At 47.5% G+C, this 23,594-nt stretch overlaps 1 protein-coding gene across 2 annotated transcripts in view; it reads left to right on the top strand.

Moving 5' to 3' along the window:
• The window catches only part of efna5a (ephrin-A5a), a 53,004-nt gene extending 37,388 nt beyond the window's left edge, over positions 1-15,616 (top strand). The window contains exons 2-5 of one of the 2 annotated variants that reach the window (XM_012816939.3): positions 7,265-7,557; positions 13,277-13,342; positions 14,086-14,166; positions 15,148-15,616. In XM_012816939.3, the coding sequence (XP_012672393.1) occupies positions 7,265-7,557; positions 13,277-13,342; positions 14,086-14,166; positions 15,148-15,272 (565 nt within the window). In that variant the 3' untranslated portion in view covers positions 15,273-15,616. The remainder of the gene's footprint in view (positions 1-7,264; positions 7,558-13,276; positions 13,343-14,085; positions 14,167-15,147) is intronic. The other variant, XM_012816946.3, reaches the window with a different exon arrangement.
• Positions 15,617-23,594: the final 7,978 nt, after the last annotated feature.

Genomic DNA, 23,594 nt, shown 5'->3' with positions numbered 1-23,594 from the left:
GAGGGCAGGAAGAAAAAAAACGCCGGGCCTTGCCAATGCTGTTGGACCACCCCTGTCTCTCTCTATCTCTGTCTCTCTTACCCTCAAGTTCTCCCTCCGTGCTGTCTGTCTTATCGCTGTGCCAGAAAAGGCACGAGGACATCCCCTAATCCTTCAACTAGTCTCCTCCTCTTCCTCCACCAAATCTGTCCCTACTTTGCACTCATTATACGTTTAAGTGTTACTTGAAAAGATAAATGTTCGCGCACAACAGCTTTAATAGGACACGAGCTCAAACGTGTTGTGTTTTAGCCCTTTCCTACTCACCCGTAAATCAGTTTGGTTGAGCGCTGCGGACAATTACCGTGGCTCGTTGATTGGACCCAGGCCCCTTTGTGGTTTCTCCCCCTGACTGCTGCTCCTTCACTTTAATTGGTTCAATGTTGTTGCGATTCTCAGTGGAATAGCGTTTACCCCTAGGCGGGGGTAAAACGATCCGGGGGACAACGGGGGGGTAGCGGGCCGTGGTGAGGGCGTCCGAATGGCCCCGGTGGGAGAGGTCATATCTGTCTCTCTCCCTTGGTTTGACAGGGAGGACTGTTGGGGGGGAGTGGGACTGTATTTACTCAGACACAGGAGGACCAGGATGCTTCCTTCTAGGATGTTCTGTCCCAGCTTACGCTGGCACCGCTGGCTCTGAAACTTGTTTGTTTTCCCCTTCCTGGAGAAGGGGTATCATTTGTCCCTGTTTGTCCATCGGGCGATTTATCTGCGCGCAAAGGCGTTGAGCACACTTCCTGCCGCTTGTGCGGTGCGTGACCCTCACAGAAGCTTCCAGAAGACAGATGACCCCAGGTTGCTGCCGTCCCCTCGTTCTGAATACAGAAAGGTTCATTAATAATGGGCCATCCGTGACCCCTGACCTTCGAGTCTGACCTCACTGGCTTTGCTACTCCCTGAGCCCTGCTCTAATGCATTCCATGGATGTACGGACTGATCACTCATGGTTCCAGATTAATATCTATAGATTTATTTGACATGCAAACAATGGCTTGGCACTTAAGGTAACGAAGATTTAAATGCAGGGCATTGAGGACATTTCTTCTCTGTTTGTTGTGTGTGTGTGTGTTTGGGGGTTGTTTGTTTATGTGTGTGTGTGTGTGTGTGTGTGTGTGTGTGTGTGTGTGTGTGTGTTTCTATGAGACAGAGTCTGTGTGTGTTCGATAAAAGCAAGGCGAGCGTAGCATCATGAGCCAGTACCATGGCAACGTGTCTGAAGGTCAGTTGTCGGGGGCGAGGGGGTTTTATGTTATTGGTTGTCGGCCCCCAGGGGGGGTTAACCGCTGAGTGAGTGACAGAAGCCTGCTGGGTGTGGGGTGATGAGTGACAGTCCCCACCATTCTGCTCCTCCCTCTTCTGCCCTCCCTCCCTCTCTCTTTCTCTCTCTCCCTCGCTTTCTCTCTCTCTCGCTTTCTCTCTCTCTCTCTGCTAATCGGTCCAGCACAGAGTGGGTGGATTAACCTGTGCCACCGTGAATACTTTCCATGTGTCGTCCGTGTAGGACAAGTGTGAATCGCTCATACTTGTCCACATGTGCACCGCTCTCACCCACTTATTCACACATGCATGCTCACAGATGGGCTGTGTTTCAGAGGGAGCGTCTCTCTCTCTCTCTCTCTCTCACTCTCTCTCTCTCTCTCTCTCTCTGTCTTTCTTTCTCTCTCCCTCCTGCTCCTCCTCTAACTTCCTCCAAGGCCCCTTTTTTCTTGAAACCTCTCTGCTAAAAACATTACATCTGCGGTCTATGTGAACATAAGGCATCTCTTCTGAGACGCAAAAAATGTGTTTTTAATATAAGGGTCCATACATCAACTTGTTATTTGAACACGAAAAAAGAACCTCTGACAATGGGGCCTAATCTATGGGAAGCCCAAGAAGAGAAATGGGCCCAAGTCGAATTTTGTCTTCTAATGTAATCCCCCCCCACCCCCGCCCCTCCGTTAGAGGCTCCTGCCAGGCCATCCTGCTTTTGGCACACCACCACCACCTCCACCGCCGCCGTTTGTGTGATGGTAATGCTTCAGGGCAAGCGTCCTCCTGGACAGGCGAATTAATGATACCTGCGGCCTGAGCAGGATGTTCCGCTCATTTCCGCCATGAATGATGGGCCAGTGGTGCTGTGCCCGGGCTCCTGCGGCGCAGCCCGGAGAGCTGAAACATGAGCAGGAGCTCGTCCATCTGCGCTAGCCGCTAACAGGCCAGACCAGGCCAGCGGGGCCACAGGGTAACACCTGACCTGGGCCTCCTCCCTGGGGGGAGAGGTGGGTGATGGGGCTGGTAATTATCTAAAGAGCTCCCTCTAGAGGAGAGGCGAAATCAGCACTAGCAGGTGGAAGTGTTTGGTTTGTGTGTGGGCGCATGTGTGTTTGTTTATGTGTGTGTGTGTGTGTGTATATGTGATCATATGTGTGAGTTCTTGTGTGTATGTGTGTGCATGCGTGTGTTTGTGTGTGTGTGTGGGCATTTGTGTGCCCGTGCAAGTGTGTTTGTGTGCGTTTAGGTGTGAGCGATCATGCGTGTTTGTGTGTGAGGTTGAGTGAGAGAGTGTGTGTTTTAGGGGCAAATGTACACATACACACACACACACACACACACACACACACAAACAAATAGAAGAGAGCGGGTGTGTGGCCTGTTTCACCAAGCTCCAGTAGCCACAATGGGCCACTTTCTCATAGGCCAAATCATTACAGTGATTAGCAAAGAGAATAAAGAAGGGTGTCTCTAACTTACTGCTCACTGATTCCACTGTTTTCAGAGAAAAGAGGGTTAGGGTTAGGGCTCTTTATTTGCTCTCGCATCTGGTTTCTTTGTGTTTGCCTGATCCTATAGTCATTTGTTTAACGTCACCATATTTTAATCAAACAGTGGGAGGAGAGGGAGAAGAAAGGGGGAACAAAAGAGTAAAAAAGAGAGATACATTGTCATGCAGGTCAGTGCTCTCCACATAATTCAGGACTTAAGTGTCTCGTTCATTTTTCAAGCCATTGTTAAATCCCAGGAATCTGACCTTGTCACGACCCAGAGCAAAACAGGGGGCTAAAGCGAACACCAGGAGAGCATTCCCACTCTTAACCCCCCCCCCCTCTCTCTACCCCTCTCCCACTCTACCCCCCATCTCTCTCTCCCCCCCCCCCCTCTCTCTCTGCTGGTGCCCCAGTCATCACCTCCACTCATTTCTTGTAGGAGGTGAAAGGGTGAAAGAGGATTAGCGTTATGTAGGAATGCTTTTGTTAAAAAAGGTTTGTCCTTGCTCCAGCCTTGCACTGTGTGTTTGTCTAAGTGGGTGTGATAAACGCACTCATTGAACTTCTCTCTCCCTCTCTCCATCTCTCCCTCTCTCTATCTCTCTCTCTCTCTCTCTCTCTCTCTTCCTCCTCACCACCCGGCTGCGATGGGATTGCGACGGTGGGGATTATTGACCCGGGGCTGGCTGTTTTTCGGGGCCAATTAATGAAAGGAGTCAGCGAGTGCCTGAGCGGGCAAATGAAGTAGTTAGTGCAAAAGGGTCCCTGAAGTGGAGGATGACGATGCATTCATCCCCCCCCCCCCCCAACACCCCCGCCAACGTTTTCTTGTCGATTCAGTCCTAGTGAGGACCTTTTGTGCAAATCTCCCTTTTTTTCCCCCCTCGCTAAGCTGTCGTTTTTTTTTTTTTAAGAAAGTCATTAACAAGCCAACGGCTGACTGGTCATCTCCTGGCCCACCGGGGCAGGGCCGTCGAGCCGTCGAGCCGTCGAGCCGTCGAGCTGGAGCCAGGCCGCTCCGCACTGAGCCGGAGAGGGTAAGGTGGCAGAACAGGAGCAGGGGATTAACGTTTGGCGAGGCTTTGATTGTGCCCGCGTCTCACCCACAGTAGGCCTGCCAGCGGCCAACGCGGGGTCAAGCTAATCCTCACACTTTTTTCCCTTTCTCTCTCTCTCTCTTTATTTGTCTTTCCTCTGGAGACACTTTGACACAAATCCCCCCTTCATTTTCTGTGTCTTGGAGAAAAGAAATGTCAGTCGATATCTCCCAGAACAGGGACATTAAATGGAAGAGTTTGGGGGTGGGGGGGTGGAGGTGGATGGATTGTGAAAATCCTGGTTAACCGGTTTGACAGCTGGCAGGTGAATGGTGCTGCGCTGCGCTGTGCTGTGGCCGTGTGTGTGGCCGTGTGACTTCAGGAGAGAGCCCTGTGTTGAGATGGGAGGAGAGGAGCAGCTGATGATGACTCACTGTAGAGGTCCCACACAGGTGCCCAAGCCTGGGAGAGGCTTCACAAAGAGCATGGACAAACATGCACACACACAAAGACATACCGCACATACCGCGCACAGATACACATACTAAACTACAACACACAAAAGATAGACACGTGGCAACACAGACGTGTAAACATCACTCGAGTGCACAGACACAAACCAGTGCAGGCGATATTGCGTAACGTGCTTGTGCTTGTACTGTGCGTGCGCTCTTGTGTGTACTTTTGTGAGTGTCTTTATTCGCCCAGGGCAAAACCACTCCACGAGAGAGAGTAGGGGAAACGTAAAACTCTAATGTTGTCACTGAGAAAACCGCACTGACCCACTCTGCGCTATTAGCTTCAGAATGAAGGACCTCTACCCTCTTGTTGTGCTACTAGCTGCTTGGAATGAGCTAAGTGCCATCTTCCAGCCAACCCCTCATGCAAGCAGGCTATAAAGAAAGAACATGGTGCATGTCTATTATCACGTTCACTGCCATGATTCTGATGTATGCATATATGCTGCAGCCAGTTCATTAAGTCAATTTCATGATGATCCATAGAGCAATCATATGGTGGAATGTCTAGAGAACTGATATGGTTTACCATAATGAACATGTAGTGTTGGCATGTCAAGATGGTTGAGTAGAGTCAAGCCATTTTCTAGCAAATGTATTCTGTACACAGCCCCAAAATCAGCGTAGCTATTTGTTTTCCAGGGTAGAGTAACCGTTTAGCTCTCGTGGAAGACATGTCCTCTCGCCCTCTCATGTATATGCATGGCCTGGAGCTGGATGTGAGGTGGTTATTTCATCTGTCTTCTGCTCGCCACTGCAGACAACAATGGATGTGCCTTTGGGATCAGGTTGCACACACAAACATGCAACCTCTTTCTCGTCTGAGCACACACTGACACACACCGACACACGCAAACACACTCTCACGGACCGAGACACTTCCACAGAGAGACACGCAGCGGCTCACCACTGTCGGTCGTCCAAGAGAAAACCCTGTGGTACATACGAACGATCGGCACGGCACACTGGGAATCCACAGAAGGAGAATCCGATACCTCATGATCTCATCCCTCGCACCGGGCAGGGCCCCGCTATTATCCGGCCTGAGAGGAGCCCTTTGTGTCGGCAGGAGCAGCTGTGCTGCCGCGCTCGGCCCCCTCCGACCTCCAGAGCTCCGCTAGCCCCGGCGGCGGGGAGACCCTGAGGCCGGGGCGTCCGCTGGCAGCGCTCCACCGCTGGGGTCAGAGACTCATGGAGCTCCCTCTCGGCCTCCCGTAACACGGCCGCTCACCTCCGGGTGGGGAATTTGTATGCGGAGATGGCCGCACGTGTTACATGCAGTGCACGCATGTCAGTGTGCTCAGGGAGGGGGAGGAAGGTTTGCCTGCGCTGCCTGCTTGAACACACACACACACACACACACACACTAACACAAACGTATATATCACATCATATGGATAAAAAACACATCCCCAGAGGGAGAAGAAAAGGGTTGAGTGTAAATAAATGGTATTTACACAGATACACACATGGCACATTTCTAACACCACACAGCCACATCCATGTAAGGAGTAATGTCTCACACACACAGACACACACAGAGACAAACTCACTCTCTCTCTCTCTCTCTCTCTCTCTCTCTCTCTCTCTCTCTCTCTTTCAAACCAATATCCACACATACATCACACCCCACATCCTTTCCACTGGGAGCACAATCTCATATGTGCGGTTTATGCACATATAGCCATATTTTCCCCCAGTGTCACAGCATGTGTGAGCATATGTATGATACATTACCTCATTCATGCACAGACCTCAGCCACAGGCCATCCATACACAGGCCTCTCTCACACAGACACAGCACAGAAACTCAAACATAGACAGATGCGTTGCTCACCAAAAACGGACACAAACATAAATACACATTACCCAATTGCTTTTCACACCACACACACACACACACACACATATGTATACTCACACACACACACATAATGCTGTACTCATCCCCCCCCCCCATAAATAACCCACCCACACACCACAAAACACATTGCCACACATCAAGACCCACTCCCTGTGATCCTGACGGTCTCTGATGTCGAACTTGTGCGTCAGCGACTCTGATCTGTGCTTCAGTGAAAACCACAGCCGCCTGTCAGAGGTAGTCTATGAGCTGCTCAGGCTACAGGAGAGCGGTCAGCTCGCTCAGCGGTTGAACCTGGGCCCGTCTGACTCCTTGCGGAAAGCTGTCTCAATGCAACCTTATATGGAGCCGTCGAGAGTATATGTTGTTGTTTCTTTTTTCCCCCTAAACGGCTTCCTGCGAGGGAATGCCGTGCATATCTCGCTGACATGCAACTCCGCCAAAGCCCCTGGAGGTCCTCTCATCTTACCATAAACAAGATGTAAATCTGTTAGTGTGGGATTCTTCTGGCAACGCCTGTGTGTGTGTTGGGCTTTCAACCCCCCCCCCCCCCCCCCCCCCCAAAAAAAAGAAAAATGAATTTGGCCACGTTGTCGTTTTGATACTCATTCATCTTTTTGTTGTCTCCAAAGTCTGATGAAAATGTCATTCTCCTGGAGGGTTTAACAGCTTGTGTGCGAGATGTGAGTGTGAGTGTGAGTTCCCCCCATTGATCTCACAACAAATATGGGATTAGACTGGCTTGTATGTGTGTGTTATTCCTGAGCAGAGGAGCTGGCCTCCTGCCAGAGCGCTGACTGACAGACTGTGTGCTGCGGCATCTCACTCTTCCCTCGTTGTCTTCTCCATGCCTGTCTTCTGTCTGTCCTTCCTCCTCTTTAAAACGTTCCCTCACTGCCGCTCTCTCGACAGCCACCCCCTCTATTATCTGTCCAAGCCTGTGTTTATATTTCTCTGTCATTCGCTCTCTCTTATCTTTCTTCTTGCCTGATTCAGAATCTGATTCAGATAAATAATTGACTCTCTCTCTCTCCCTCTCGCTCTCTCTCCCAATGGCAGGTTCTACCGGGGTGACTATCACATTGACGTGTGCATCAATGACTATCTGGACGTCTACTGTCCCCACTACATGGAATCGGTGCCGGATGAGCGCACCGAGCGCTACGTGCTCTACATGGTGAACTATGACGGCTACAGCACCTGCGACCACACCGCCAAGGGCTTCAAGCGCTGGGAGTGCAACCGGCCCATCTCGCCCAACGGCCCGCTGAAGTTCTCAGAGAAGTTCCAGCTCTTCACACCCTTCTCACTGGGATTCGAATTCAGGCCTGGTCGCGAGTACTACTATATCTGTGAGTATATGTGTGTGTGTGTGTGTGTGTGTGTGTGTGTGTGTGTGTGTGTGTGTGTGTGTGTGTGTGTGTGTGTGTGTGTGTGTGTGTGTGTGTGTGTGTGTGTGTGTTTGTGGGTAGGTGTTGGTTGTTATGCTGGTGTACAATGACCTGTTTGAGAAGTATCAGATCACTGTCTTGTGTGCATGTCTGCCTCATTTCAATGTATCTGTGGGTATATATTTATACTCTTGATACTATTGATGATACATTCTGATACTATTTGTGATCATGTGTCTTTCAAGGAAACATGCAGTTCAATTAGATGTTTGTGTGCCAAACATTACCGACACAAATAATCTTTAAGGGAATTTAAGATTTTTTTTTATATCTGGCCAACTATAATGATATAAAATAGTTATATTTGCATGACGCCATTCTGGCAGGTGATCACACCACTTGCTCTTAAATTTAACGGTCAGCTTTCAGGACCGAGCCGTCGATTCCGAGCGTGGAATACCGAAAAGCCTCCCGCCTCCACCCTCCCGCGGTCAAAACTGCGACTTTGTTTTTCAGGAGTCTTGGCAAACAGACTTGAACGAAAACATTAACTTTAGGGAAAAACATCTTGCCTCTCGCGGTTTCCCTCTGAAGAAAGCTTTGTTGCGGAGCCCCGGTCTCAGCTTACTCCGGCCTGTGAGAGGGCTCCGAAAAACAAGCATCCAAAGTCGTGTTTTTACAACTGGAGTCAGATCCCCACCGGGAGCCTGCAAGGAAGACTAAATAGGACACAGGAGCGGCCCGACCATCTGAGATGAGTTCTTCCATGTGCACATGTACCGGAGACATGGAGCGCTGGCATGTGGGTGTGTGTGTGTGTGTGTGTGTGTGTGTGTGTGTGTGTGTGTGTGTGTGTGTGTGTGTGTGTGTGTGTGTGTGTGTGTGTGTGTGTGCACGTGATAGTCAAAACTGGGGTCTTCCCACACCGTCAGAATGCTATGACAAAAAGTATAGCTCCCAAAGTTTGGAACTGTATAGATAAAGAATAATCTAGAGTTTGTTACATTAAGATCCTCTCAGCAGCTATCTTGTGTAACTCCCAGCCTTTCTAGATGTTCCAGCGCACGGCTCAGGGCTCTGAGGTTTGTGCGTCAGCTGTCAGGTTAGACTTCCTTGAGGAGATTAGCCTCTGGCTAATGTGAGGGATTTTACAGTAAATGGGAGGACTCATACCACCCCTGGCTTTTTCCTGAATGACTCGTTTTTTTTTATGACTCAACGCTAACCGACTCGACAAAACAAAAAGAGCCTTGTTGTCTCCCCAGTGCCGTGGCCCTGGACAAAAAAGAAACGTAGGAGAAACAACAAATGATCCAACCCGAAATCAAACGCTTAAGAAACGAAATCGGAGTGCAACCACACCGTCTGAGAGAAGGCATTCACTGGCGGTCCGGAGGGATATTGCCTTTGGCGGAGTGCAGATGGAATAAGCTGTGTGCAGTTCATATCAGCACCAGAACTCCCACTGATTTGGAGAGCACTACATTACCCTGTTATCCTTATGATTCAGAGCACACAACAAGAAAAAACACTGGATTCTTTCTGAAGTTTCTGCCTTCTCTCTTTAACCATAGATAGCATACTTCCTTGTCAGTCCCTGATATGCCCTTTGGGTGGTTTTTATTCAGTAGCTTTGCTGCCCCCCAGACTAGTTTGGACAGTGCATACTTGAAGGAAACTGGCCTATGTGCAGCACAAACATATCCCCATGAATTATGACTTTCCAGAGTTTGGGATAGCCAAAGGTCAGACAGAGGGGCTATGTTTCTTCTTATCTCCCTAAGACTACTGGCTCCCTGCTGATGGAGGATGTAAATGTGAAAGAAACGGCAGTGGCTGTTTCTCTGTGACTGTGAGCGGCTCTTGGTTGTCAGCGGTGTCTCATTCTCGTCTTCATCGCGAGCACAAGAGCGTCTTTGTTAACCCCAACATGATAGACAACACCAGGTCAGCTTTAAGTCCCAGTACAGACTGCCCCCTGCACTTGTGTAGGGAGAAGGGGGTCGAGCGGCGAGGGAAGGGCAGGATGGGGGATCAGTTGGGCGACAGCGCTCGGCCAAAGGTCAATATGAGGCGACACATGCAGTTGAACCCTGGATCTGAAAGGGTTTAAAGGCGTCATGTTTTTACCCCAACTGGGCTCAACATGGAAGTCTGATTTTAATCTCGGAGGATAGAAATCCAATTTCGGTGGCGGTTTGTCATCTGTCTAGTCTTGTACCCTAAGAGGCCCCCAGTGGCATTGCACACCATCTCACATAAGCCCAGTTCAAAAGCCTGAGCCGCCCTTCTGAAGCCAGGACTCCTGTCATAGTAATGACACAGATCGCGGGGACATTCCCTCGCCGTCTAATTAGAGGACACACTCCTGAAACATAGAGGACACTGCAGTCCAGCGAGACAGAGCTCTTTTTCACGCCTGACCAGGCCCCTGTTTAATTTCGCTGGGGATCAGGTATACTGGAGGTGCGCAAGAAAATGCCCCCAAAAAAACAAAGACAAAAACACCTATCCAGACACACCAGGGAAATCAGTCTATATCCAGCACTCCCCATTCATAACCTCACTGTTAGCAGGCATCCAGTCCCCCCCCACTACACCCCCCTCTCTCTCAGTCGGGCGTGGGCACTACAGCGTCTGTGGTTTTCCCACCCCCTGGGTGTCTACAAGATGGGGGCGAAGGGGGGGAACTTCATTGGAGATGATGAAGTGTGTGTGCTGGGGGGGTTGGGGGGACTAACCAGGATCTAGTGTCAGCCATGTGGGGAGGGGTCATGGAATAGCCCTCGGTGTGCGCCAGACTAGAATGAGCAACTCTGGCCAGAGTTAGCGCTGGAAGCGTCTGTCTGACCCTGCATGTCTGTCAGCAGCCTGGCGTGAGGTAAGTTACTCGATCCGCGCTGACAAAGTCAGAATGGCCTCCGGGTGATTGACGTGACTGTCCCTTCACGAGACGCTGGAGTAATTAGCACTGTCGAGTCGAGAATGGTAATCCCTTTTTGCTGTTCTGGTGGGATTTTTTTGTGATGAGGGCTTTGAAATGGGAGAGCATTTCTTTTTTTCTTTTTTTTCTATTGTGGAATCACTTACTTGTTTTTGGTCTCGCAGAAGAGGAAGAATGCCCAGCAGGTATTGTTGCTCAGAATTTTGAAACAAATGGATTCCCATACACGCACACGTACACACACACACACACACGCACACGTACACACGCACACGCACACGCACACACACACACACACACACACACACACACACACACACACACACACACACACACTAAATCACGACTGCAAACAGACACATGTAAAGACATGCACACACACACACACGGGCACACGCTCACACAAACATTCGACACACAGGGTAGAATCTAAAGGACAAACACATGCGTGCACACACAAACACACACACACACACACACACGTCAGCCTTCACACGCAAACAAGCGAAAACATACCCCCCCACACACACACACTCACACTCACACAAGCACAAAAATAAATCCCTAACACACTTAACACACAAGTCCGACTCCCCACACACAGCAAGCACACAGACATCGCTCACACACCGACACAAGCGAGGCTCACGGTGGCCCCCCAGGCCAGGTGACCCTCTCATGTGATGTTTCCAATCAAGCGACGGGGTGGGGGGGTGGGGGGACCGGCCCCTGGAGCAGGCCAGACTGCTGGAATGAGACAAAAGCAATTTTGCCCAAATCAAAGTAAATATGCTTGTGGGGATGTGATTAAGGGTGCGCGAAAAGCCCCGGTATGTCAGAGCAGACAGCACATGAGCCCTCTGATTCAACCCATCCCCTGCAGCTGTGGGCTCGGGAGACGGAGACATTGCAGAGATCAACACAGACCGCACACAGCAGGGAACCAGGGGAGTCAGAACATATAGTTCATTATGGACTCACACACACACACACACAAACACACACAGAGGGAGAGGAAAGGTTATGTTCTGTGTGTGTTTTGTGGCATTGGTATTATATTTCCTTCGTGCCCACCTACAGACCTGTTTATGACTCAAGCTTCATGTAGAAGCAGAAGTCTGGCTCCTCAGATTGCGATATTTATCTCCTATCCCCAGTCAGGCTGGAGCTCTGTGCACAAGGACTCTAAGGATGGTGTCTGTGCTCTGAGTGCCAGCCAGAGTCAGGGCAGGTCTTCGGCAGCCACTTTTATGAGCACCAGGTGTTGGTTTGGGTTGCAGGCACACGGAGGTGCCGGTTGCAGGTGGTGAAGCTATTTGGAGCCGATTGAAAGTTCAGGAGCAGGTGTGGCGGTGGGTCGTGGCCAGTTGAAGTCTGAGAGGCAGGTGCCAATGCCTCTCATGGCCAATCACATTTCAAGGAGCAGGTGCCGAGGTCACCCCAAGCCAATAAATGCTCGGAGTTTTTTTTTCAGACAGAGATGCTTGTTCACCATCAAAGCAGGCATGCCAGGTTGTCCTTCATGTTATTTCAATCGAGGAACAGACCCCGCGAAAAAAAGGAGAGGTCTGTTATTTGTTGCAAGCTCAAAGGAAAAAATGCCAGGCTTGTTAACATGCTGGGACTCTTGTACAAACAGACTGGGCGCGCTGTGAATTCCCACAGTAGACAGACAGTGCCTTTAAAATGATTCAGCGGTGTTGGCACGGCTGATGCACTCATAGAATAGAGAGCTGGGGTGGGGGGTTTGTGTGTGGTGGCGCTGGTTGGCTTTGTGAAGTGCTCTCCTCTCCTCATTATTCAATCGCTCTCTCTCCTGCCGAGCGATCCACCAGAGTCACGGCCCCTGGCCCCTCCGCTCGAGTCGCTCCTCTCATCTCCGCGCCCTCCGCGCCCAACGGCGGATCGTGTTACGAGACGTGTAAAGGTGAGCCCGCGGGGAGAGCAGCCATCGGTGCACTTTTTTTTCCTTAAGACTTGAATGAGCTCGCCATTATGAAGGGAACAAATTGAGTTGGGTCGGGCGGGGAGGGGGGGGAGGGTACAGCCCGGGGGGGAACGTGACAGCGAGCCAGAACATCTCACACTGTGAGGGGCCAAGTGTGTGTTTGTTCTCCAGGAGAGGGGGGGAAGGTGGCAGAGCCTGATTGTGTGTTTTTACACAATGTGCCCAGACAAGGATGTGCCACGCTGGGGTAGTCTTACAGGGCAGGTTCCTACAGGATGTGCTCAAGTAAAGATTGAAATCTGGTAATTAGGTGTTATTACCAACAAAAAAAGACAAAAAAGAAAGAGCAACAAGGTGGATCAGTTTCATAAAAGCCAAAGAAAACGCTTACAGAACATTCTCAACATTTTCTTTTTGGCCACACACACTGTGATGCACATGACTTCTTTTTCCCCCTCAGTAAAAGGATAAGATATGTGTCATAGCTGTTACTGCATATTCCCAGCCGGCAACATCACATCCGTTTCTGTCCTCCCAGGGTTGCTGTTGCTATTTTCTTTAAACACAACAGTGATAAGAACATTTGTCTTGTCTTGCAAAGGAGGACAAATTGTGCTCCTCAACTCTTCAGTGTTTTGGTGTGAGAAATTACCTTGGTTTTTTTTTTCATGTGTGTAAGGGTCATGGGGTGAGTGCTGAGAGAACAGGGCGAGGAGGAGGGGAGAAACATCTGGTGTGGATTGCCTGCTCTTAATAGTAAACATGTCTCTTAACTGTGTGTGTTTCAGCCTCCACCATCGCGGAGAACGGGAGACGGAGCTGCCTGAGGCTGAAGGTTTTCGTCAGACCAGCCAGTAAGTCCCCTCATGCCCTCACTGGAACCCTGGCACCGGATGGGCACAAACTGCCCTTGGCACACTGACTGACTGACTTAATGCATGCTCAGGATGTGTGATAGACTTAGAAGTGCATTAGAGGTGGTGCAGCTTTTCAGGGACATTATGAAAAAAAAAGAGAGTGTTTTTGCACACGGTGTAAATTATGTTTAAATCATGAGGGGAACATCTATTTTGTTGTTTTCATCTCAAGTTTTTTTTTTTTTTTCATCTCTTTGGGCCCTCTAACTGTGTGCTTGTTTTTACTACGGAAGAGAGCATCATCAAGGTTCTTGCTTTGTTTTGCCTTTTGTTTTTGTGTTTGCGGCCTCTCTTTCTGTGTTTGCGGCCTCTCTTTCTGTGTTTTTTTTGGGCTTTGTTCCCTGCGCTAGCCTGAAGGCCTGAGTAGATGGGCCGCCCTGCTGCGGTGTGAAAACTCTTGTTGAGTTTAGTTGTTGATCCTCTCCAGAGCGCCAGATTGCAAGGATATTGTGCAACTTTATTGGTAACATAACAAGATGATATCTTTTCATTTAGGATATGTTATTTTAGCACTAGCAGGGGCTTTTATATAGAGGCCAGGTTTATACATTTAAATCATGTGCATGTTATGTGATGTAATCATCTAATGTAGAGGTAATTGGAGTTTTATTTCCTGCTGGGCACAATGTTTGGTTGCCATTACTAACAGAACTAACAAAGCTCTTCTGTGTCTTTTACAGACAACTGTGTGAAAACTATCACTGTTCATGATCAAGTGTTTGACGTCAATGACAAAGTGGATAATTCTATAGAGCCACGAGGTTTGTATGGGACACCCCCTATTCTTTCACTCTTTCTCTGTAAAAGACTCTTAGCTTCTGACAGTGTGTGGGTAGCTGTTTTGTGTGTGAATAACCTAAAGCTGTATTTGTATGTAAACAGGGAACAGAATTAGCACATAGTGCCAAGTGCCAATGGCGTGTAAAATTTTGTGTTGGCAGGTGAATGATGGCAGTTACTGCCACTCTGTTGTGTAGAATACGGTCGCTGTTCATCTTCAAAAAATATTTTGCTTGTCTGTCTCTTCAGTCTGATCATTTTAAAATGGCTTGCCATATCTATACAACAGGGAGAGGGGAGACACACAGAGCATAACACTAGCTACACAATTCGGTTACTGAACGTTCGAGTTTTAAGATATATACCTGGAGTGGCGCCTCCTTCCAAAATTCAGAGAACTTCTACAGCTACCACTGATGTTATCGAACCACAGGCAACCAGCATTACCTCAGTTAACCTTGCTACAGCTACTACTGCTAAGGGGGGGTGGGTGAGAACATTCAATGTGAGGTGGCTCACAATGGATTCTGGTAAGCCACGGGAATGGCTGAAGTATTCAGTGCATGGCACTGCAGTGGTTGTAGAGCGGTTGCAAGGAACAAGAATTCAAATGAGTTTAATAGTTTAATTTTGGCTGGTAAAAAATATGCCTGGCCGGTAACTTTAATTATCTACCACCCACTTTAACTGGTTGGCCAAAAAGTTCATTTTGTTCCCTGTTTGCAAATATATTCAACATGCCGGTGCATTTACTGATTTTGATTATTTGATTTTTTTTAATGAATTACTTAGGTTTTCATTTTGGTAAATGTAATGAGCTGTGTGGTGCAGGTGTCTTGCTGCTATTAGATCCAAGGCCCTTTTTTCTCACTTGGCTCTGAGAAGCTTAATTAGTGGTTGGGAAAGACACCTGATGTCGGCCATGACACAAGTGACACTCTGCTCCTTTCCTGTCCCCTCAGATGACACGAGTCATGAGTCAGCGGAACCTTCCAGAGGGGACGTGAACGCCAGCCCCTGCTGCAGGACCCCTGCTCTGCTGCTGGCCACAGCCCTGCTCCTCCTGGCTGCCCTTGCCTCGTTATAGCCTCCGACCGAGAAGCACACACACACATACACACACACACACACACACACACCTGCGGAGAGGGCCACTCAAAGGAGCACTTTTTCAAACCAGTTTTTACTCATATCTCTCTCTCTCTTTGTTCTTTTCGTTGCTGTCTCTCTCTTTGACTATCTTTCCGTCCGTGACTCGCGTCAGTCGGCTGTAATCCATGAGACGGGCCTCTTTTGTTTTTCTCTCTCAAGAGTTGCAGTTACAGTAAGATGCCAAAAGTGTTTTTGACACTTCAGTGTTTCTAATTGTCCAACAATGTCTTTTTTTTTTTACTGTGTCTCCCTTTCCCAGCTAACACACAAAAAATATCCCCCCCCCCCCCCCCCCCCCCCCAACATAAACACACACCCACATGAATCAACTTGCTCATGGGTCTAATGTGGAGAAAAATGGATGTGGTGTGGACTGCCTCAGGTCACAGATTGACTCTGTCTGAGAACAGCCTGACAGCCTGAACTGTCTCATTGGAAGACTCTTACCAGTGGGAACACGGAGGCAACCAGGGGACCTTGAGTGCCCCAGCCATTTGGACTTGAGGGTGGGGGGTTTTGAGCATGGACGCCACCACCATGGAAACCAGATGATGGACATTGATGCTTGGAAACTTATCGCCGCTGTGTGAGGAAGGCTCATATCTGGGCTTTGGTGGAGCTTTCCTTGGGTGAATGGGTTAGTTGATTTGATGTTTTGCTAGAAGAAAGGAGAAGACAGATAAAGAAGCACTCAAGTGGGTTTCTTTGTATGAAGTGTACAGTAAAGACAGGGAAAGATGGAGGCTGCATCTTTGAAGAGCATTTCATATAGAGTGAAGTGTTCGAGTACAGCCTTGTTCCACTGTATCCTAATTTGTTTTTGGCAGAACAGTATTTTCCTATTTATTGTTCAGATTTTGTTCTGTCCCTGTTCTGTCATTGCCAATTGTCTGAATGCAGGTGAAAAAAAAAAAAATGCCCAATTTTTAAATGGAAAGAAACACATGTCAGTATTTGATGCAGACATGTAATTATTTGAGTTGAACCACTTGTCAAGCAAAAATCAGGGATGAAGAGTATGCTTTTCACCATATTTGCCATGGGCATCATCTGTCTGGGGTTGTTTCTGAACAGACTTTTTAGTTTTTTTTCAACTTGGAAGTTTGGGTTCTCATGTGAGGGAGAAGAACACCATCTGTAATTAAGTTCTTTCAAATGCAGCAAGCCAATCCACCCCATCCCAGACTCACATCAGTTTCAAGTTTTCATTTCTCTCCCAATCAATGTGTTTTTTTCCCTCCTGATCATAAACATAATCATGCGTATTAAGAATGATAAAAAACACTGCTTTCAGGGATTGATACATTTTTAAGCATGGAGTCAACATAAAATAAATTATTTTTTTGAACCTTTAGCACAAAAAAAAAAAAAAAAAAAACTGAGGATGAAATTGTTGGAATTTGCTGTTTTAAACTTCTGAAGTGCTTGCACCTAACCTACATCTACCCCCATCCCCCGCCCAGCCCCCCCACTCCCCAGTAACGCGGTGCTGACTAGGCTGGCAGCGGCATACCCACTGCGCTGAAACGGTGCCCAAACATTGACAGAACGTTAGTGTCTGCCGGCTGATGCAGCTGACACGCGGGCATGATTTAATGGGCTCTTTGATGTTGTCCAGAGTGTCAAAGCATGCAGGCCACATACTGGGAGGCCTTGCGCTGGGTTATTTCTGGAATTAAAAAATCAACTCTAGCGGGGGAGGCTCGGTGTCCGGTTCCGCCGTGGAGTAGCCTTACTGCTGCAAAACGAAGTGGAGGGGATTTGCTTGCAGAGAGGAACGCTCCCTCTGTGATCAATAGAAATGGGCTTTTTACACACTCAGACACATACACACACACACACACATAGAGAAACCTAACCACGGGGAAGCATTCACTACCCCCCTCCTTCAATCCCTGCAGTTATCAGGTGCAGTTAGCCTGTGGTGGTAATGCCAGCACTGTTGCGTTTTCGCTTGTGTGATACAGTGGCGGTTTCTCTTTTATGATTTTGTCGGTCGCTCTTTGTTCAAGGTGTACACGTAAAACATAGCGAAAGTAGATGCTCTTTGTAAAGCCGTCATTCAGTAGGCCTATGTGTGGACGACCGCCCTCTTGGAGTCCCACTGCATTAGTTAGGTTTTAATATGATTATTCAGACATATAACACAGGGGAATGCCAATCCGCTCACTTTTGTGGATACTGTGTATCCGTAGCTAGTCTATATAACATGCAGTGTTAGTGCAGCAAGATGTATTTTGTACCTCTCCTGAAGGACAAAGAAAAAATTAATTGAGACACATAGCAAGAGTAAAAAAAACAAAACAATCTAATAACATTTGATATCAAAGTATTAATTTCATTTGGATGTGCTTTTTGTATGAGATAAAGATGCGTTCTGGTCCTTCTTCTGTTGTACTTACTACTCCACATGTACAGTCTGTTCATTTCAAGGAGGACTATCGTAACCGTTCAGATCCCACAGATTGTTTTAAGATGGACTGATTACACCCCCCCCCCCCCCCCCCCCCCCCCCAGTGTTTGTGGAACACTGCATTCAGACACAGAGTGTTAGAACGTCACCAGTAGAAGTGCACTCCAAAACCCAAGGACTTCATAAAGTGCTATTATTCCCCCCCCCCCCCCCCCCCCCCTAACTGGATCTCACCTAGGTCACTCGAGTAGTCTTGAGCTCCTTTGAAGTGTTGATGTCTGTGAATGCTTGTCTGAAGCGTCACATCCATCTGTGTTGAATCCTTGCACTTGGAGAGTCGTTCCGGCTGGTCTGCCCATCTTTTGTATTTTTTGTTCATTTGTTTTGTTCTGTTTTTATTTTGCGGACGCCTCTCCAGAATGGCCTTTGTATGTACTGTGATGTGATCTTTTGTATACTGACTTAACTCAAGAAATGGGAATGTTGATTTTGTTTCCCTCTCCTCGTGTACATGTCGTCCCCCTCCCCCCCCCCCCCCCCACGGACTCTGTACTTAGCCATATTCGTGGATGTTTGTACACAAAGCAAAAACAAAACTGTAAGAAAAATGAAGGTATGGTAGTGCCACAGCTCATTCAGTGCTCAACGTTAAAACCCTGTGTCTTGTTATGGGGTGGGTGCTGTTCTGCTGAATGGAACAAACGTCTCTTTAGTATTCGTGTTTCTGGCCTCGTGAGTCTGTTACAGTTTGTCTCCACACCCTCCTGTGTCATGGAACATCTGTCTCTTCTTCGAATGGGAGTAGCCTGTCTACTACCTGTCCGGGAACATATGAAAATTGTACAGATCCCGTAGAAATAATGCAGCCAAATGAGAAGCAGATGGAACTCAAAGTAACAGAACATTCTTTTCCTGCCAGTGGTGGATTCCTGTTGTGGCTTCGCTGTTACTGTCTTTGTATGTTCCTCTGTGACAGGGCTGTCCTAGCACCATTTACATATCCAGTTTGTCTCTCTCTCAGGCCAACTTCAATTGGACAACAGCCTCCCATGGGTCATTAGTGTAACTCAAATGTGGTTCAGACAAGCATTTTATGTGGGACAGATTGCCTCTGATGGTGCAGTGATGACCTACTGTGGTATGAACACCGATTTATATCTCCAATGGCCATTATTTGTAAATACACTTGTTGGAGCAGCTATGACTAATTACAAAAAAAAAAATTAAATAAAAATTCTTTGTCATTGTTGTACTTTTTTGGTGTCTTTTCATTTCTTCATGTGAATGACTCACTGCCTTTGACACTTGCAGATTTGATGAAGAGAAAAACTGGGGGTGTTTTCACAGGCAGAGCAATATAATTTCAGTCTCGTTAGGTGGTAAAACACCACTCTGTAGAAGAATCTGAACAAGAACAAAATGCTCCAATTTGTTTCGTAAATGCTGGTTTTCTCTTGTTTGGTGTCTGAGAAAGCAGGGGAAAACATCAGTATGAAACCATTGAAAAATGTTAATCGTTGTTTGTGCAGCTTGTGTTCATCACAGTTTTGCAGAACAAACATGAATTGCACAACTTATCTGATGGAATACTGACAGGAATTCCAATGAGCCAATTTGGGTGGAATTTTAATTTTGTTTCACAGAATACCCTATACCAGCAACCATTTTATCTGCAATGGGGAACTGCAAATTATATATATGATAGTCTGTCTTTTATTATTGCAAGCAAGGTCTGCAGACCCAATATGCATAGCTACTCTGAACCCCGGTAGAAAGAAAATATTTACTGAAGCAAAGACCTTGAATCCAGTATTTTCCCTCAACTTTCACAGGACGTCTACACCAACCACAATGTCTTATCAGACATTTAGTCTACCTCCGGTCCAATGCCTTTGGAATGTAACCAAAACGCAAGGGAAAAAATAAAGAGATTTTTGGGGGATGTTTATGATATTTTTGTGATCTGATTTGATGGCACTTGGTCGTGTTTACGCACCTGGATCTGGCTATGCTGCCTCAGACAGGAGTGAGTGCCGTGCAGATAAGCGCAGGCGATGTCCCCCCTCCCGAGGAAGCAAATGGCTGTTTGCCACAATTAGGAATCTGTGCCTTTTATTAAACATCGTCACCAGAGCCACAGCCGTCTCGAGGGCGAGCCCATGCAGTCTGTTCGGCGCTCTCGAACATGACTGATGTGTTGACAGTCAGCAATAGCGGACTCGTAAAGAGGCGTTTTTTTTGGCAGTGCTCACACGCCAGATGCACATTTCTGTCAGTGCTCGTGTACCTACAGGCTGGTTAATGAATTAACCGTGTCGTTTGTCAGGGGAAAAAAAAGAAAGGCGTCGAATTGACAGGGTGAAATGACCTGAGGAAAAAACACGGCCATTTCACCTTCAGAGTCACTCCGGGCCACCTCGGGAACTTTGCCTATGGTACTTGTTGCCGTTGGACCAATCTGCTGGGTGACAGGGCAGACTGATAGTCTGTCAGTGTTTGCCTGCCAGAGCTCAAAAGGCCATTAATCATGTCATTATGTCATAATAAGAGCAGAAAATTCAGAGGGATTTTTTCTCACCGTGGGAGAGACGCTATGCATTTAGAGCGAGCGAGCGAGGACGGGAAATTGACAAACCCCCTCTGACGCCCCCACCGGCCTCCATTATGAAGCATTATTAAATTGCTGCGTTGCATTCAATAGCCAATGATAAAATCAATGAATATTAATAAGGTGAGTTCAAGGTTGCCAGATATTGTTTTCAGTGAGGGACACCGACTGCTGCTCAGAGAGATGCACAGGGCAAATCCTGGTTAGGACTGCTGTGCATTGGGATGGAACTGCAGAGTGGTGCATGCTTAATTTAAAAGAACTCATTAAAGAGCCTCTGGAGTCAGTCCAGTCTGCGGTTACACCATTAACCTTTAGGGCATTACCATACCATTTGAGGAGTTACCCTCCTCCCTTAGACTTGAGGACACATTCAAAGATGCTTGTGATATCAGTTTGAAGTCAGTCTTTTCTGTACATTGGTCCAGGATGTAGACCTGGCTGGGAAAGTGAACTTAAGATTGGAGTGGAGAGAAGAATATGCTGGTTATGAATAAGTGAGTATGATAGGACCTGCCACACACACACACACACACACCACCCACACACAAACATTTCATTTTGACTCTCTGAGACTCCAAATGAAACCCAAAAGATTTCAACAGCAGAGAAAGTAAACTGTCACGTTCGAAGTTGATGCAGAACACAACCCTGCTCTTTACATGTCAGAGGACGTGCCGAAACACCATATTTGTAAAACAGAAAACATGACAAGTGTGCTGTATGTTCTCACATGAAATAAAGCCCTAGACTGCAATTTATTTTTCCATTTTAACTTGGTTGGCAATGTACCAATTCAAAGTTTAAGAATGACACTGATACTGCAATGCTCTCATATAGAGCAGGAAGTGGCATAATATGTTGACATTTGATAGGATAGATTGAAAAAGACAAGCCAAGAAATGAGGAAAGTCAGAAGACTTCGTGACATTTGAATTATGAGGCCTGAACCAGTTCCTTTCAGCACACTCAACCCAGTTTTGATTATAAAGGGAAATATATGAGAGGATAAGGACGCTTAAATAAAATGAATCCTGTGCTGATGGTGCCTATAAACTACAATCACTGAGCAGCACATTTTGCCATGATTTATGGCTTTAATATTCTCAATCCTGAAACATACGTACATCCAAACAGTGTTTGGGGGCTGTAGGCCTAAAGATGTTAAATGTGCGTAGGTGCATAAATGATGGCTATTATTATGAGTCATCGGAATGGTGATTTTCTCCTGGATATTGCCTGACGCTGGGGAACGGCTCTCCCTGTGGTCTGCATGCACTTTCTGCGATTATCTGGCAGCGTAATTGAGGATTATCAGGTCAATCCTCACTATTGCCCTTTCTCTCTGTCTGACTTATTCATCAGTTTTCCTTTCCTCTAAAGACTGAAGTATTACACACTCACCAAATGACTAAAAATAATGATTTTGAGAAGAGATGAATTAACGGCGTTAAAACTGACAACTCGTCTCACCGGGAGGTCTTTGTGCCGCCTAACCTTTGAACCGTACTGAAGAGGAGGAGGAGGACGAGGAGGAAGCAGGTCTTTGGAGAGGAGAGCTGTATCAAAATCTTAATACCATATGTGTGAGAGGCTAACATTTCTGAAGAGGAGATAAAAGCCAGTCGACTGCATGGGAACAGCCAGCGCTCGGCCCTTAATGCTGAAATGGAACACTATTCAGCTTCTTGTGGCCCAGCTGCAACTCCATTCAGTGGGCTAAAAATACTCGCACGCTGCGGCTGAGCGGATTCATTTCTCCTTTCATACAGGCGAAGCCGGAGGCGCAAGATATTTCCGAGGACAAGGATCAGGCCAAAAATAAGGCCCTGTGATTGACTGTAGTCCTCTTACTGGAGTGGACTGACGTGTAAATCAGTTTTGTCTGCTTCCACAGACCTTTGAGAGAAAAAAATAATACAATTAAACTTTAAAGAATTATGGTCTCATTTTCACTGGCAGTTTACATATTGAGTTACACAGAGAAAAAAGAACTACACTTTTGTAAACAAAACAAGAGAAATGAGCACAACTTTTCAAGCGTCCACATCCAGCTCCACTCAAAACAACGCTCCCGCAGCGAGTCGACGCAGCTCTGTGGGAATTAACCCTGAAAACAGGACCACGTTTGTGTTGAAAAACCAGACGGCGGCTGTGCAATGGCGGTGCGCTACGCTGTGGAGGCTGTGTTGTGGTGTAGTACGGTAAGGACCTCTGGGGGAATGTGGCAGGTGTCTCTCTCAGACAGGGGGCCCCCCGTGGAGCACCTGGATGATTACACACGCCTCCCCGTGGGTCGGTTCAACGGCGGGACAGCGTAGGAACAGCTGTACAAGCGGCTCAACCCTGCACACATACAGATAAACAGCACAGGGCTGAATCCAGGACAGGAAACGATGGGTCTGAGTGTGTGTGTGTGTGTGTGTGTGTGTGTGTGTGTGTGTGTGTATGAAAGAGCCACCATGGGAACCAAAGTAGGGAGGAAAAGCAGTCTTTCCAAACACCCATTAACAGAAATTATCGCCCTACTCCATGCTACTACACTGTAGTAGCACCAGCTGGTGTCTTAGGATGGCATGTGAGAGAGATGCAGGAAAAAAAACATTTCCCACTTCCCAGCCTTCCACGCCTTCATTATGCTAGATATGAGGATTCAGAATGAACTTCTATTAACCCCAACATTTCAGAAGTAAAAGTTTCTCCTTTTCTTATTATGCACCATCTGTCTCGAAAACTGTATTTGCAGTCACTTTACCTTCAAGAAGAGGAGAGAAGAAAAGAGACAAGAGGAGAAGAATCGTTCTGTGCGGCTGATGCGCAATGTTGCCCCCAGGCAGGCCTTGTTAGCAGGGGCCTAACTGCAGGAAGCCGTAATAAATTACCTCTGCCCACAGATTGTTCTCTGATGATTACCGCGTTATGACCCTTACCTTAGTCACGCTGCTGTGTGGCTACCTGTAAGCCCGCAGAGAGCTTGAGTTACCGGCCTGTGTCAAGACTGTATTTCACAACCATGTTATTTATGGCCACCCCATGCTCCTGGGATCTTCCATTAGCGGAGAGACCCACCTCTGAACCACCCCTCTCCCTCTGACTCCTGCACTCAGGGTTTTTAATGGCTGCCTCCGTGGCTGGACCTCATAATGTTTGCTATATAGCTAATGCTAACATAATGCTTGCACATATTTGATTGGGGTTCTCGGTTCTGTAATGCGCTTCCACAGTTTATTAAGTCA

The sequence above is a fragment of the Clupea harengus genome, chromosome 12 (assembly GCF_900700415.2).
Source record: "Clupea harengus chromosome 12, Ch_v2.0.2, whole genome shotgun sequence".
In the NCBI taxonomy this organism is placed as follows: domain Eukaryota; kingdom Metazoa; phylum Chordata; class Actinopteri; order Clupeiformes; family Clupeidae; genus Clupea; species Clupea harengus.
The sequence above is the reverse complement of the archived record's forward strand: the minus strand, read 5'-3'. Positions and strand labels throughout refer to the sequence as shown.